This window comes from Phyllostomus hastatus, unplaced genomic scaffold (assembly GCF_019186645.2).
Source record: "Phyllostomus hastatus isolate PE091 unplaced genomic scaffold, TTU_PhHast_1.1 phas_contig_198, whole genome shotgun sequence".
NCBI lineage: Eukaryota > Metazoa > Chordata > Mammalia > Chiroptera > Phyllostomidae > Phyllostomus > Phyllostomus hastatus.
This window is the reverse complement of record NW_025333715.1, coordinates 4,498,193-4,513,103: the sequence shown is the minus strand read 5'-3', so window position 1 is coordinate 4,513,103 and position 14,911 is coordinate 4,498,193. Positions and strand designations below refer to the sequence as shown.

General features: G+C 58.5%; 2 protein-coding genes across 7 annotated transcripts in view; both read left to right on the top strand.

The window, feature by feature from the left end:
• The window catches only part of MEI1 (meiotic double-stranded break formation protein 1), a 58,294-nt gene extending 56,243 nt beyond the window's left edge, over window positions 1-2,051 (top strand). Inside the window, exons 30-31 of the mRNA XM_045835009.1 lie at window positions 22-134; window positions 974-2,051. Of these exons, the coding sequence (XP_045690965.1) occupies window positions 22-134; window positions 974-1,019 (159 nt within the window). The 3' untranslated portion in view covers window positions 1,020-2,051. The remainder of the gene's footprint in view (window positions 1-21; window positions 135-973) is intronic.
• Window positions 2,052-2,154: 103 nt separating this feature from the next.
• On the top strand, window positions 2,155-14,911 carry CCDC134 (coiled-coil domain containing 134). Of its 6 annotated transcripts, XM_045835023.1 has the most exons (8): window positions 2,177-2,308; window positions 2,401-2,532; window positions 3,824-3,990; window positions 4,815-4,936; window positions 5,160-5,244; window positions 7,143-7,324; window positions 7,620-7,691; window positions 14,295-14,911. In XM_045835023.1, the coding sequence occupies exons 3-8, from the start codon at window positions 3,888-3,890 to the stop codon at window positions 14,418-14,420; spliced, it is 690 nt and encodes a 229-aa protein (XP_045690979.1). In that variant the 5' UTR covers window positions 2,177-2,308; window positions 2,401-2,532; window positions 3,824-3,887; the 3' UTR covers window positions 14,421-14,911. The 6 variants fall into 6 exon arrangements, with proteins under 6 accessions (XP_045690980.1, XP_045690981.1, XP_045690977.1 ...); XM_045835024.1 differs by lacking the exon at window positions 2,401-2,532 and having other exon boundaries at window positions 2,155-2,188; XM_045835025.1 differs by lacking the exon at window positions 2,401-2,532 and having other exon boundaries at window positions 2,170-2,188; window positions 3,872-3,990.

Below are 14,911 nucleotides of genomic sequence, written 5' to 3'. Positions count from 1 at the left end.
CCTGTCTGCTTCTTCCCTCAGGTCCAGGTCGTGGGCCTCCCGGCCGACTGCAGTGTGGCCCAGACACTGCAGGCCTCCTTGGAGGGCCTTCCCGCCAGGGCCGCCTCCACCCAGCCACCCCTGCAGGACATGCTGTATCCTTTCTTGCATGTGGGAGCTTTGGTCTGGGCAAGGACACCCAGGCTACGGGATGGGGTAGCATCGTGCTTCAGGACAGAGAGGTGCACTGCCTACAGCCCTGTCCTCTAAAGCAAGCAGGGGTTGGTGAGAATAATTAATAGTGATAGCAATGACAATGACTTGTTCTGTTTATTAACAAAGATCCTACCAAGGGCCAGTCACCTTACATGCACTGCATCTAATCCTCATAGCAACTAGGAGTATTAATGTAGTTGTACCTTAGACCAGAGAAGTTAAATGACATGCTCAGGATCACACAGTGGTAGCATCAGGATTTGATCATAGGTTTATGTTTCCAAAGGCACATCACCAAACTATGGAAAGAGCTAGTTCTTCCCTAGGAGCTTTAGAGCAAGTCGCCCGGCGCAGTTGGCACAGGTGCTTCCCTCAGCCCAAGATGGTGCTGGGTGACTGGCATGTCCCGGAGAAAGCCTGGGGTTGTGGACAGTGGTCAGAGACCCTCAGGGGGTTGTTGCGGTGCTCCAGAGACACTTGGGTCGGGGTGCGCGTGTGTGTGTGTGTGTGTGTGTGTGTGTGTGTGTGTGTGTAGGTGCTTGCTCCCCATCCTACTGGCTGCCTTCCTGGCACTCTTTTCCTTTGTCCAGGGAATAGTCCCCTGCTGTGACAATTACCTAGCCCAGGTGTGCAGGTTCCAATTGTAGAATCCAGCCCACTCTACTCAGGAGCACCTCTGTTCGTCTGATGGTTCTTACCCTTTTGGCGCTCTGGAAGTGTGGTTCCCCCATGGTTGGCCCTACCTCTCCGGTGTTCTCCTCTCATGTTCTGCTGCCAGCTGCCTGGGAGGGGTGGCTGTATCCCTGTCCCACATCAGAGGCTGACCCGCAACAACTGAAGACCCAGGAAATGGAGAGAACTGAGACCTGAAGACAGCAGGGCACAGTGGTTTGGGGAAATGGACGACAACTGCAGCCATTCATCTGGAGCCATTTACTCATCAGGAAATAAAATGATACATTCAACATGCCTACGTGAACTCCAAAAACTTTTCACTTTCAACCTATCTTGGCCCCTTTCAGCTGTTTCTCTAGTCAGGATGGAGGGCCTCCTCGGGGAAAGGGGGCGGGGGGCAAGATGTGTCCTCTTAACACAGAAAGAGCACCACTGCTAGCTGGTTGCCTCTGTTGTACCCAGAAAACACTATCCATCCTCAGGGCTGGAAAGGCCATGAGAGGCCATGTCTTCCGCGCTGCTGTTATTCAGGTGCTCTCAGAGGCATTTTACCTGCTGCCTCTCCTCGGGTGGAGGTAGAAGTAGTTTCCAGGCAAGGAAGCTGAGCAGATCAAATCCTCTTCAGCCTTTCTAGCTGAGCGGAGAGCTGTACCGGCCCAGCCCTTCCCTGGCTATAGTAGGTCCTCTGTGCTCCTTTAACGGCCCTCCTTGGAGCTTGTATGCCCACGCGTGCAGTTCTTTTAATGTCTGCGCTCCGTAACTGCCCACTCCCGTTCCACGCCAGGCCACGGGGCCTGTAGCTCCTTTCTAGAATACCTGCCTGCAAGGGTCCCAGTGCCAGGGACGGACCCCGCCAAAAGTGATTTTAACTCCCTCCTAATGAACGGGCAGGGAAGCCCCGTATACACGGGATTTAGAGCTCGGAGGGGCGAGCGGGGGATGCGCCGACTCCGCACTGCTGGTTACTTTAAAAAAAGAAAGTGCTAGTCACGACCCACTGAACCGATTTTGCCGAAACCCTGCCGTACGACGACAGTTTCGAAGAGCGCGCGGGGCCCCACTTTGCTGACGCACCCTCTACGCTGGGCGCCGACTGAACTTCCTCCAATCCGATCTTTATCGAGCCCCACGTTCCGGAGCTCCACGCGCGAGGACGGAGCCCCGCTTCAGGGAACCTCGCTCGCGACCTGCCCGAGAGGTACGCGAGGCGGACCCGGAAGTGAGGTCACTGCCGCGGGCGTCGCGGCCCTCATTCATTGGCTAGGAGTGGCGTGGTGGGCGGGACGGCGCGCGGTGGTCCCAGAGCTACAGCTCACCGGTACTGTGAGGTTCTGCTCCTTTGCGGGTGTCCCGGCGGACTTAAGAGCCGCATGTCTAGGGCTGCGGCTGCCCCTTCCCGCAGCTCTGGCCTCGTAGGTGGGGGTCGAGTCCCGGACAGGTAGGCTCCCCGTGGGTGGGGGACAGAGAGTGTGGGCCCTCGAACCGGCTGCAGGCAGTGAGAGTTAGGATTCTCATCTTCCTTTTGGAAAGATTCCTCTCCTCCCGGAGCCCCAAAGCTGGAATCGGCAACCGGGGTCTGCGAGCCCAGATAGCTGGCTCAGGCCTGGCCCGCCATTACCACGCTGCTCTTGCAGAATGGGTTCAGAGTAGTTCGCGGAGCTGGTAAGAGCTCTAGGGACGCACGGGCGGGGAGCAGGATTGGGAGGCCGGAAAGTGGAAATAACGGTAGGGAAGGCAGACCCTTCCCCACGCAGTCTGTTTTTTTTTAAGCTTTCCTTTCCCACTCTTCCCCTGCTTCAGTCACTGTCTGGTGTCTGATAACCCCCTGCCCCCAGGTTCTCTTCTAGCTTGTGTCTAGTTTCCTGAGTCTTAGGTGTGACATTGGAAGGTAGGGGGTTCTGGGTGAACTTAGACTACTTTTCATTCTCTCGGTTTCAGCTGCATTACCTGTGTGTGGTGGGGGTGGTTCTCTTGGTGACCTCTGCAGACCTCACCATCAGTAACTGCGCATCTCTCCCTTGGGACAGGTGTCCTGGTAGAACAGTGACCTGCTCGGGGATAGTCTGTGCTCATTTAGACTCTTGGTTTAGCCCGGGAATAGTGGAGTGGCTGGGCAGTTACCTCACTTTTCTGTGCCTTGGTTTCCGCGTTGGTGAAATCGGGCCCCTGTCATCTGAAGCCGAGGCCTTATCTGACCACGGTATTTAATATTGCACACCACCAACTTCCTCTCCTTCTTCTGTGCTTATTTTACAAGTTTATTGGTTATCTCTTATTCTTACCAGGGAAATAACTACAATGAGTGCAGGGAGTTTTGTCTTATTCACTGGTGTATTCCCAGCTCTAAAACAGAACATGGTAGGTACTCAATAAGTAATGGGGGCATGTTGTCTGAATAGGAGTAGGTGTTGCTTGTGGTGCCTATGGTTCCAGAGTGAGTAACAGCCCTTTTATCCCAAGACTGTCCTGCTTCCCTTCCTGCTGTGTGTCCCTTTCTTTCTGAAGGAAGTCAGGAAGGAAAGGAAACACCAGAAGTTTCACAACCCCTCTGACTGCCTGGGCCTCCTTGACCTGATGCCTTCCTGGGAGGCCAGGACGGAGGGCGTGGGGTTGAGAAGGAATGATACTGACCAGCCCCTTATCCCTGTTTTACAGTGAGGAAGCTGAGGCTCAGAGAGGCTGAGCCATTGGCCCAATGTCCCATAGTCAGGACGAGCCAGGGCTCCAGCTCAGAACTCCAGACGCTGACCCCTGTGCTCCAAGCCAGCATCCCTGCATCGCTGGCATTTATATTCCTCCCTCCTGCCCACTGTCCCACGGTCTTTATTCTGTCTGCTGGTCACGGGCTGTGGGCTAGGGACCGGGACTCCGGGGCTTCCCAAAGTTGGGTTCTTGGTACTTGGAGGCTATGCCGTGTCAGGGGAAGTTGCCATTCACCTCCTCTGTTTTCCAGAACACCCAACTCCAGGTCTCACTTGGTTCCTCTGGGTGACTTGCCTAGCTCCAGGGTCGTGGATATGGACCTCTCTCACTTCCTGGTCTTCCTGTTTGTCCTGCTACTATCTGGGACGGGAGCCACAGGCTCCCTGAAGACCTCCCTGGACCCAGGCCTGGAGATCTGTATCCTTTGGCGTTGGAAGTGGGCTGTGCCTGAGGGGTCTGTAATGACGTATTCATACTCACAACCTCCTGGGGCATCCTAGGGATGGATCAGGCCCAGCCGATGGGAACAGGGGAGAACAGGTCAGGTACTCTCATCAAACCTTGATCAAGTCCACTCTCTTCTAAGTCTCAGTTTCCCTACTGTATTCAGTGGAGAAGGCAAGGCACATCTCTCAGAGCCACGAGGGCTCTGAGCATTATACATACGTGTCTAGCACCTTGTGGGTGAGACCCTGGGCAGGGACTCCGGTGCTGGTATACTGGGCCACCTACTCTGGGCCAGGCCTTGGGGACACAGAGATGAGTCAGGACCAGTCAGTCCCTGGCTTTGAAGCCTTCATAGGCCTCACATTGTACTTTGTGATCAGTGGTTTGATACGGAACATGAGAGAAACACTGCGCTCTGGCTTCTGAACTGGATCTTGAAAGAATCGAGACTCGTAGAGAGGGGTCGGGGGCAGAGCGTGCAGTGTGAGCAGGGGAGCGGAGGTTCTGGGAATGGCGAATGGTTGTAGGAGTTGGCAGAAGGACTGGGGAGGAGTGGGCCGGGGCCAGGTCCTGAGGGGTTGTGTCTGGGCTCTTGGGTGTGGGACCCCTTGTGGACTGGACGAATGATACATTGCAGGATGTGAGGGCTTCCCAGTGTGTTACTTCCACGGGGGGCTGGGCCTCAGGCATGGGCATCCGTGGCCTCTGCAGGTATTTGCTGATCGGGAGTGGGCCCTCTGGGTCGGGGCCAGGCAGGGGTGTTGGTGCCAGCTCCTTAACCCGATGCTGCTCAGACAAGAAGCTGTTTGAGGTGAAGCGGCGGGAGCAGCTGTCGGCACTGAAAAACCTGGTGCAGCTGAACGACGTCCACCAGCAGTACAAGATCCTGGATGTCATGCTCAAGGGGCTCTTCAAGGTGCGTACAGGCATGGGGCAGCTCGTGGCTGACCTCGCGTCTGACCTGGGAATCTTTGTATCTTTGATCAACTGAAGGATGAGTAGGAGTTTGCAAGGGGGTGGGGTTCAGCGGGGGAACTACGTGTGCACAAAAGATCTGAAGTAGGGTTTAAGTAAACGGACGGGGCCATGGCGGTCTGGGAGTCGTCTGCAGAGCCACTCAGCCCGGGGGGTTCCCTCAGGTGCTGGAGGACTCCCGGACAGTGCTCATGGCCGCGGACGTGCTGCCGGACGGGCCCTTCCCCCAGGACGAGAAGCTGAAGGATGGTAGGGTTTTCCCAGTCTCTCCCTCTCCTCCCTGCCACCTTGACCTTCTCTGGTGGTTTCTTCCCTTCTGTGTCTGCCACTCTTCTGTCTGGTGTTCCCCTTTGGTGGATGGGCGCTTAGTATGTGGTTCTCTAAGAACTCCTGGGCTTCATCTGTGTCCCTGATACACACATGTTCCTCGGTGCTGCCCTGTGCTCGGAGCAGGGGAGCCAGGGAGGAAGTTCTGCCCACTCCCACTCCCACTCCCACTCCCACTCCCACTCCAGGGATCCTTGCCTTCTCCACCAGCCTAGCCCTAAGGACACAGGTGGCAAACAATCCGGCCCTCCACCTTGTTTTATCCGGCCTGGTACCTTGTTTCTACCTGGTGGCAGCAGTGCCGAGCTCCTTGCCCCTCATGAAGGAGGAGTTACATTTATACAGTCGGCCCTTTGAAGGCAACCGCGAGGCTGATGTGGCTGCCGGTGAAAATGAGTTTGACACCATCCTGCTTAAGGGGGTAGAGAAGGCAAGGGTTGTGCCCATTTACAGGAGGAAAAACAGGCCTATTGAAGTGACTGGGCAGTGGGGGCAGTTGCCCACACGCTTTACCACTGTTCTAAAAGCCCCAGCCCCCTTAAGTTCTTTTTTTTTTTTAGACTACTTGGGACAAACATCGATAAGTAAGGTAAAAGAATATTCTGTGTCTCTTCGTCCCTTCTTCCAAGAATTTCTCTCCAGTGGTAATTTTCCCAGTAACTGGTAACATTTTAACAATAAAAGGTCTTAGATTACACTGAGGGAGCTTGGAAGTAGCCTTTGTGAGGTCAGTGATGGACACTTTTACAGACATCTCTCCGCTGTAACTGAGGAGGTTACGTGTATCTTGGCCCTTCAACCAGGCTGACTCCTGAGTTCAAGACTGTTCGAAAGCCCCCGGGGTCCGGCCCCACGTGGCTCAGACCCAGCTGGGCATGTCTCCGGAGGAGTCTGCTGACCTCTGTGTGTGGCCTGGCCAGTGCTGGAGGGGTGTCTGGGCCTGATCTCGAACCAGCGCTGCCGCCAGGGCCGGGTCTGCCCTTAACTCTTCCTGCTGGCCTGGCTCAGGGGACCTGCCGTCACGGTGGGCGCTGAACTCAGTCTGAACTGACCGACCTGTTGACCAGAGGAAAGATATTAGTGGGGAAATTGGTGGAATGCAAACGAAGTCTATGGGTGTAGTGTATCGATGCTAATTTCCAGATGTAGAGTGTTGTACAATCTACAGGTGTAGTGGTTATGTGAGATGGTAACAATAGAGGAAGCCAAGTGAAGGAGATTTGTAGTGTATTATGTAAGTCTAAAATTATTTCAAAATAAGTACTGAAGGCTTTAAAAGAAGATAAAGCTGAGAGTATTTTTAAAAGACAAACCCTGGCGTGCTCCCCGGCCATCCCACCAGACCTGAAGCGACGTTGCTGACACCGCAGTTGTGCTAACCCCAGGCCGGGACGTTTGGGTACCGGGTTGGGGAGAGGAGGCCCCAGCAAAGCCTCGTGTGACGCCTCTGCTTCCCTGTGCAGAACGACACCCTCCTCTCGTCCCCACGGCCATGAGTCCTCTGAGCCATGAGATACAGGGGCAGGGGAAGGGGCAGGGCCTTGGCAGTCAGACCGGGGTTTGCAGCCCGGGGTGCCACTCGCTTTCTCCCGTGTGAAATGGGAACAGCTGCCCCATCTCCCTCTAGTGGTGGTTTGAAGATTCAGCGATCTGGTGGCCACAACGCCCTTCCCACGGGGTGCACCCGTGGGCAGCAGGCACTGGTGCCTTCTCTGCTCAGTGGGCTTGGCGGGCTCCGATCTCTGGGAGGTGCCCGGGGCTGGCCAGGAGGGCAGTAGAAAGGCATCCGCCCTGGGCACTCACCGGGGTCTTCTCGCCAGCTTTCTCCCAGGTGATGGAGAACACGGCCTTCTTCGGGGACGTGGTGCTGCGCTTCCCGAGCATCGTGCACCACTACTTCGACCACAACTCCAACTGGAACCTCCTCATCCGCTGGGGCATCAGCTTCTGCAACCAGTCGGGTGTCTTTGACCAGGGGCCCCACTCGCCCATCCTCAGCCTGGTAAGGACTGGGGCGGAGGCGGTCCGGAGCCCTGGCTCCCAGAGTCCCGTGAGTCTCGCAGCTGCCTGCAGCCGGGCCTGACCGTCAGCCCTTGGTTGCGTTTTCTGTGATCAGCCTCAGGGCACCTCGAGGTGCCATCGTGAGGGGTCCTGTGCCGACTTCAGCCCCTAGGGGTCATCCCCCGGCCCACGTCTGCCCAAGTCTTGAGCCCTGGGTTCCAGCGTGGAGGGAGCGCCTCACAGGTGAGCAAGAGGCAGGAGAAGGCGGAGGATGACTGGCTTTTCCTCGTCCGCAGATGGCCCAGGAACTCGGGATCAGCGAGAAAGGCTCTGACTTCCAGAACCCATTTAAAGTAGATCGCACAGAGGTGAGCTGTGGGGTCTGTGGCTGTGTTTGTCTGCCTCTGCTGGGCCTCGGGGAGCCAGGTCCTGCAGGGGGTTGGGTGCCCGGGGTGGAGCCTGAGGGTCTTGGACTTGGAGCCAGACATGCCTGGGTCTGGGTCCGGGAACCGTCACTTACTCACTGGTGCCTGCACGCTGCCCCTGTGTTAGCCTTGGGCTGCCTGTGTACTCACAGCACGGGGGGCCCGGCTGCAGGGCAGTCGGAGGCTGTGAACACATACTTCTCCGTGTACAGTAGACACCGCACAGCACGTACGTGTGAGGGAAGCCGGGGGAGGTCAAGTCATGCTCTTCTCTGTCACTGAGCCTCTGATCACCCAGCCGGGCTTCTGTCCTACATTCTTGTACCTGTGTCCTTCTCAGGGGCTGAGGTGGGCTCTGAGGGCTGGGGGGTAGGACGACAGGTAGGGGCACACACGGTAGAGGAGAGGATCAGAGGTGGCGGGGGGACAGAAGGGTGGGAAGGAAGGGCTGGAGAACTGACCCCTCAGATCTCAGGCTCACCCCTGGTACAAGAAGGGGCGGGGTGTCGGGGTTTGAGGGGAGCCTCAGAGTTTCCACCCAGCTTGCAGGCCGACAAGCCAGCCTGCTCCCATGCATGGACGCTGACAGGTCAGAGACGTCAGAATTTACTGCAGCACAAGCGTGTCTAGAGTAGGGGCTTGGTCGCGTTGGTTCCCCGTGTTCCCTGAGTCCCACGGGGGTGACAGAGGGGCCCAGGTAGATGCCACACAGGCAGTGGGTTTACGTCATAGCCAAAGAATATCAAGCTTGAGACATTTTTCACTTTTATAGTAAACATTCGGTTGCGAGGGGGGATTTGCATTGAAGACACCACCTCATCCTTCAAGGTTCTCTGCAAACACAATCTTGAGAAATGGCCCAGGTACAGAGTGGTCAGGGCTTTGTAGTCTTGGTGCGCCCAGCAAGAACATGCGGGATGCACAGGGCCACGTGGACATGCTACTTAGTCTCTTAAGCTGACCAGTAGAGGCTGGGACCAAATTTGTTCAGTTTGCCTCCTGTTGCGTTTAGTTAGGGCTGCCATCACCCCGACTACGCAGCAGGATGAGGCCAGCCTGCAGCATTGATGTCAGCCACGTGCTCCAGGGTCCCGGACTCCGCTGTGATCAGTTTTGGGGGAACCAGTAGGTCTTACCCTGGACAGTCAGATGTGGTCGAAGGCCAGTCTCCATCCATTGTCACCCACCCCAGAGTTTAGACTTACCTGCTGATCTTTGTCGTTATTGCCGGTAATTACACGGGCAGTAGATGGACCTGCAGCGACCCTCAACCCCGGTGGAGAGATACTCCATGGCCCACTGTCTCCCTCGTGCTACACTGGATGCGGGCCACCATTACACTGTTTGGCTGAATCCCAAGTGTCACTGCGCAGTTGCAGCCTCAGTGGCCCTACACGACAGAACCCCGGGCCACTCAGGCATCAGGAGAGGAGAGGGGTTTGGGTCGGGCACATTGGAACAAGGTTGTACCAGCCTGTGTGTCTGCACAGGGTCCTTCGGTAGCTGCCTTGGATGGCATCAGGCACAATGGAGTGGTTCAGTGCTGACCATGTCCACATCAGGTTTTCTGTCGCGTGCTTGAGAATGACACATCCAGCAGCTGGCCAGATGGTCATCTGCAGCTCCCCCTTGGCTTGGGCAGATCCTAGGACTGTTTTGCCAAGTGGTGGAGCTGGATCTAAGGCACAAAAAGGATGAATTGTTCTTCACATTTCCTCAGACCCAAGGCGTTATCCCAGACGCTGGGACTGTGGCTACAAAACTGGTGTGTCACGCCCCAGTCGTCCCCCACTCTCACCTGCATCTCCGTCCGGAAGGGGCAGGTGTGAGCGGGACAAGGGCACGTGCACAACATTTGCAGAGGCATCTCAAGTCTCCACCTTGGGCCACTGTGGGGGGACTCGGCAAGGAATGTACTCAAGCAGCGGCCATTATCCTCATGATCTCGGGCCCTGCCGTTCCAGTCCGGGACTCCAGGTCGTCAAACCAGAAGTACAGTCAGTTGTGTGCCAGCCCGCGGTGGCAGGTGCGCGCTGCCACCTCTAGTGCCGTGACGCCCGCACGTGCTGGCTCGATCCGCCCTGTGATCCCGTCAGTCTCGTCGGGGAGAGGTCCTCCCTGTGGGCATCTGAGTGACACGGACAGTCTAGATGTCTCTATGGTTAATGGCCCCAAAATGGGATGGCCATCTCCAGTCTGTAGTGTTGTGGGCGGCAGACCAAACAGTGGGACACTGACAACAGCTAGTAACAGTGCGACACACCCGGTCACAGGGAGTGTTGTCCAGGCAAAGGTGACGGCTTTAATGCAGATCACTGGCTGGCTGGCCTTTGTGGCAGCTGGGCTCTCATGGTTGTCGTAAGGGCTGATGGCTCTGCCATCCGTAGACAGCCACGTCAGGGGTCCCCACTGCACTTCCAGGTTGATGATTCGCTAGGACTTGGTTCATGGTCGCGCTCACAGCCATGATTTAGCACGGTGAGAACCGGCAAAGCAAAGTCAGCAAAGGGAAAAGGCGCAAGGGCGAAGTCTGAGGGAAACCAGGCACAGGCCGCCTGTCCCCTCCCAGTGGGGTCACAGGGCGCGCTTAATTCCCCCGGCAGCAAGCTGTGGCAGCGCGTGTGAAAGTTGTCTACCGGGGAAGCTCATTAAAGACTAATGCCCACGGTTGTTACTGGGACTGATCACGCAGGCCTCGCTGCCTGGCACAGGCCAAAACCCCAGACGCCCAGGGGGAAAGCAGGCGTTCCGCACGGACCCCAGTCAGGCCCCGTGAGCCGCTCTGGTCGGTCAGGGCGGTGGGAGCCCTCCCAGAACCCCAGTCCCCAGGGGCCAGCCTTGGAGGCAGGCCTTCCGGAGGGTCGCAGCGAGGGAGGCCCCGCTAACCCATTCTGCACAGCACCATTGGCCAGTAATTCAGCGCAACTGTCAGTGGACCAGGACTGAGTATTGAGGGTAACTTGTGAGTTGAGAGGGTCCTGTTGAGCCCGTGGTTTGTCACCCCTTCGCGTAAGCCCAAGATGACGAGCTTTGCCAAGGCTGCTTACGGCAGTCACAGTCCTGTTCAATGGACTCCGTAAGGGACAGTCAGGGCTGGGTTCTCGGTGGGCCTGGCAGGAACACGCGGGGGCGCTTAAGGCCCCAGCAGATTGCCTTTCCCGGTGCGGAGCGCCCCCAGGGGTGCCGTGTGGCCGTGACGCTGGCTCTGTCCTCACCCTGCAGGTCACACACAGGTGCCCCACACAGGTGGGGGGTGAGAGCCAGGGCCTCAGAGAGAGGGGGCTCCAGGTAGGGTTCGTTCAGCTTCATTGTAACGCGCCGCTCTGCCTGGACAGAACCAGAGCAGCAACACGCTCTCCTTCCTTCTCGTCCTCTGGGGACAGCCCCTAGGTTTTACACATTAAAAAGACTTTCAATTTTATTGATTTTAGAGGGAAAGGAAGAGAGAAAATTGCTTTGTTGTTCCACTCACTTAAACACCCATTGCACGCTTCTTGTATGTGCCCGGACCGGAGATCGAACCTGCAACCTTGGCATATCGGGACGATGCTCTAACCCACTGAGCTAGCCGGCCAGGGCTTACACACGTTTATGTCCAGCATGGACCCGTCCACTGGCGTGGCCCAGGCTTGCTCAGCGCCCGTCGTGCACTTCCTCTACATGAGCGAGTGTTCCAGGGGCCTCCCCCACTGTATGCGGCTATCACAGGCTCCAACTTGTGTCAGGCTGAGTGCTGGCCGTTGTCCCTCTCCAGAGGGGTGGCCCTCTCCCTGCCCTTCAGGGGCCTGACACATCTAATGGGGAAGGAGGCAGGGAAGCACGGTCCCTGTCCAGCGCGATCACTGTGCCCGTGGAGGAGGGAAGTGATGAGCGCGGGACCCCTGAGGGAGCCTGGCCCAGCTCTGCTCCCTCAGAGTGGGGAAGGCTGTGGGGTAAGTAAGAGCTGCCAGGTCTTACAGCTGCCTGGAAGGTCTCCCCAGAGCTGAGACCTTCGGGGGAGACCTTCCAGGCAGAAGGACCAGCTTAAACAAGGGCTCAGAGACACGGCCCGCTCCTTCCTTCCACGTTTAGTGAGCACCTGCCGACTCGCCCTGCTCTCGCTGGGGAGGACGTTCTAGTTGGAGGAGACAGTCAGTAAAAATACACTGTGCGAGGCGGTGGCCGTGGCTGTGGGGGGGTGCGGTTACGGAATCCCGGGGTAGGGTGGAGGTACAGTTCCTATCTTGCCTGGTGGGATGCAGAGGGTCTCAGTGAGAAGACTGGGAGGAAGTGAGAGCTGGCGTGTCATCGGGGGTAGGGGGAGAACTTTCCTGGCTGAAGGAACAGCAAGTGCAAATGGCCTGAGTTGGAAGCTTGTTTGGAGGGGTGGGGGGAGGTGAGTTGGAGATGTCGGTCAGCCGGGTCACAGGGCCATCGGAGGGCTCCCGGGAGCCTTGGCATCCACCCTGAGAGCAGAGGGACGGGCTCTGACTCACCCCCTTTGAAGGATCTGGCTGCTGTGCAGGGAATAGTTGGGGGGCCCAGGGTGGAAACAGGGACACTGGTGAGGAGGCTCCTGTGCTTTCCGCGTGGGAGTCGGTGGTGGCTTGAACTGAGTGGCAGCAGTGGGGCTGGCGACAAATGGTGAGGTTCCAGTTCCGCTCTAAGGCAGAGCCAGCAGGACCTGCTGCAGTGAGAGGGAAACCTTAAGGATGGCTGGAAGATTTCTGGCCTGAGCACGTGGAAGAATGGGGCTGCCATTGTCTGAAGTGGGGGGACTGGGGGCTGGATGAGGAACCAGGCCTTGTTTGTGGACCTGGTGAGCATCGGAATGGAGATGCCAGGGAAGCAGTTGGCCCCACGACTCTAGATTTCAGGGGAAGGGCTGAAGCTCAGACTACAAATGTGAGTCACGCATGCAAAGAAAAGATCAAAATCCGTGGCCAGGAGGCCGTCAGCGGCGGTCGGAGGGCGGGGGAGAGGGTCAGGGCAGATGGAGGGGCAGAGTGAGGGCCGGGGCCCGAGATGTGGCTGCAGCGGGGGTTGGAGGGAATGAGGAGGAGCTAGCGAAGAGCCCCAGGAAAGACCAGGCAGTGTGAGAGCCGTCAACCCAAGCGTGAGGTCGTTTCCCAGAGGCCGCGTGCATGAAGGCAGGTGCAGGAAGGCGTGATGGGCCCGTGGACCCTGGTGGGGTGGAGAGGAGAGGTTAGGAATGCGGGGCCCGAGGCCCGCCACCGGGCTTAGCAGCATGGAGGCCATCGGAGATCCTCACAAAGGCTGTTTTGGGGGAGGGGTGAGGACGGAAGACTGGATTTCCAGAGGGTGAGGGGGAAGGAAGCAGACTCTGGAGGTATAGCCAACCCTTCTGAGGAGTTCGCTTCCCCGGGGAGCAGACCAGTGGGAGAGTAGCCGGGGTGGGGGGGGCCATGTGGGCTCGAGGGGAACTTGAATGTAGTCAGTGGGAGAGGCTGGTACGTCTGCATGCGGACGGGAGCGACTCGGGAGGGAGGAAGGACTCATGGCCTGGAGGTGGGAGGGCGGCCCGGCCTGCTGGGGAAGGGGCCCCGGAAAGGGTTAGTGGGCAGTGTTCCTCTCCTGCCCCGACTAGATCTGGGCTCCCCCACCACGGCTGAGCCCTCTGAGGCTGAAGGGGCGGGGCCTCTCGACTGGCCTCTCCCCAGCCAGAGCCAGGAGGCATGGGGGTGGCCTGACGGGTCGCCCAGCTCCTCATCTCCCCCAGGAGGCCCAGGGTGAACTCGGAGGGACAGGAGGTGGAGTGTGGCAGGGGGAGCACTTCATGAGGACAGGGGCGCTGGAAGGGGACTGGGCGTTGGGGAGATTCAGCCATGCCAGGTTGGGGGCACATCTGGGACATCTTAGTGGAGGTGCCAGGCGGGCACTTAGATATGGGGTGCACATTCCAGGGGTAACTGACCGTACAGATGTAACGGGAGCCTGGGTTTGGAGAGAGTACGGGGAAAGGCGTGCGGGGCCCGGGGTTGCACTTTAAGAGTGCCCCAGCCGGAGTCCTCACCCTCCTCCCACTCCTGCTCACCCTGGGTTCCGTTTCCTCACAGGGCACCGCCCTCCACCGCCCAGCCTTCTCCTCCTCCCACCCCCTTTCCGGGGTCTGTCAGTGTGACCTGGGACCCATCGGCCTCCTGTGCACCCCCTCACCTGGGCAGGATGCACGCTGCCTCTCATCCTCCTACGCGGTGTGCGGCCGGGGCTTGGGGGTGTGCCCCGTTGTCAGCCCCCTCACTCTGGGGGCGGTCTGTTGACTGTCTCTCTGATGCCAGCGCAGGTTCACACCGTGGCACCTGCCCCTCTGCCTGGAATGTCCACCTTCCCTCACCCTCTGTGCTGTCGGCCTCTCAGCACCCACGAGCAGTTGTCCCCAAGCCCCCTGAACCATCTCCATGTCTGCGGGCTCCCTGAGGGCAGGGCCTGTGTCTAGCAGCCTCCCCGTCCCCACGGCCCGCAGTTGTCCCCGCGGCCCGCAGTGGCCCGGCTCACGGGAAACCGCCGCCAGCGGACTAAGTCCGACCGCCCTGCTCTCGCCCTCAGTTCGTTTCTAGCGCGGACCCTCTCCAGAAGGCCCTGAGAGAAGAGGAGAAACGCCGGAGGAAGGAGGAGAAGCGGAAAGAGATCCGCAAAGGCCCGCGGATCTCCAGGTCCCAGTCCGAGTTATAGGCCCGTCGCAGCCCAGGGTTCGAGAGGCCAGGAGGAAGAGGAGGAGGCAGCACGGCCGAGGGCAAGCAGTGCTGACCGCTTGGTGGTGAGAGCCGGCCCCTGTGAAGGGAGGTCCTGTTCGCTTGGCCCCCTGGAGCCGGCTTTGAGGCCCAGCTGAAGAGACTGGGCTGCGGAGGGCTGGACTTCCTCCCGGGGGCCTCCCTGGAGGGACGGGGCGTGGAGGGGCCCTTCAGAGCACGCCGTGCTGCAGATCTAACCCTGCGGAGAGGCTGGGGGAGGGAGGGGGGGCCGGGGCTGTCCCCTCCCAGGGGGTGAGGGCTGGTGACCGGCTGGCTGCTGTCCTTCATGGGGAGGTGGCAGAACCAGGCTCTGAGCTATGCGTGGGGGTGCCACACCTGCTGCTGGCTCTACTGTGTCACTGAGCCACGTGGTGTGAGTTCCAGCCCCCTGCAGAGACACAATAAAAGCCAGCTGAGCCTCTGGGCAAGCCA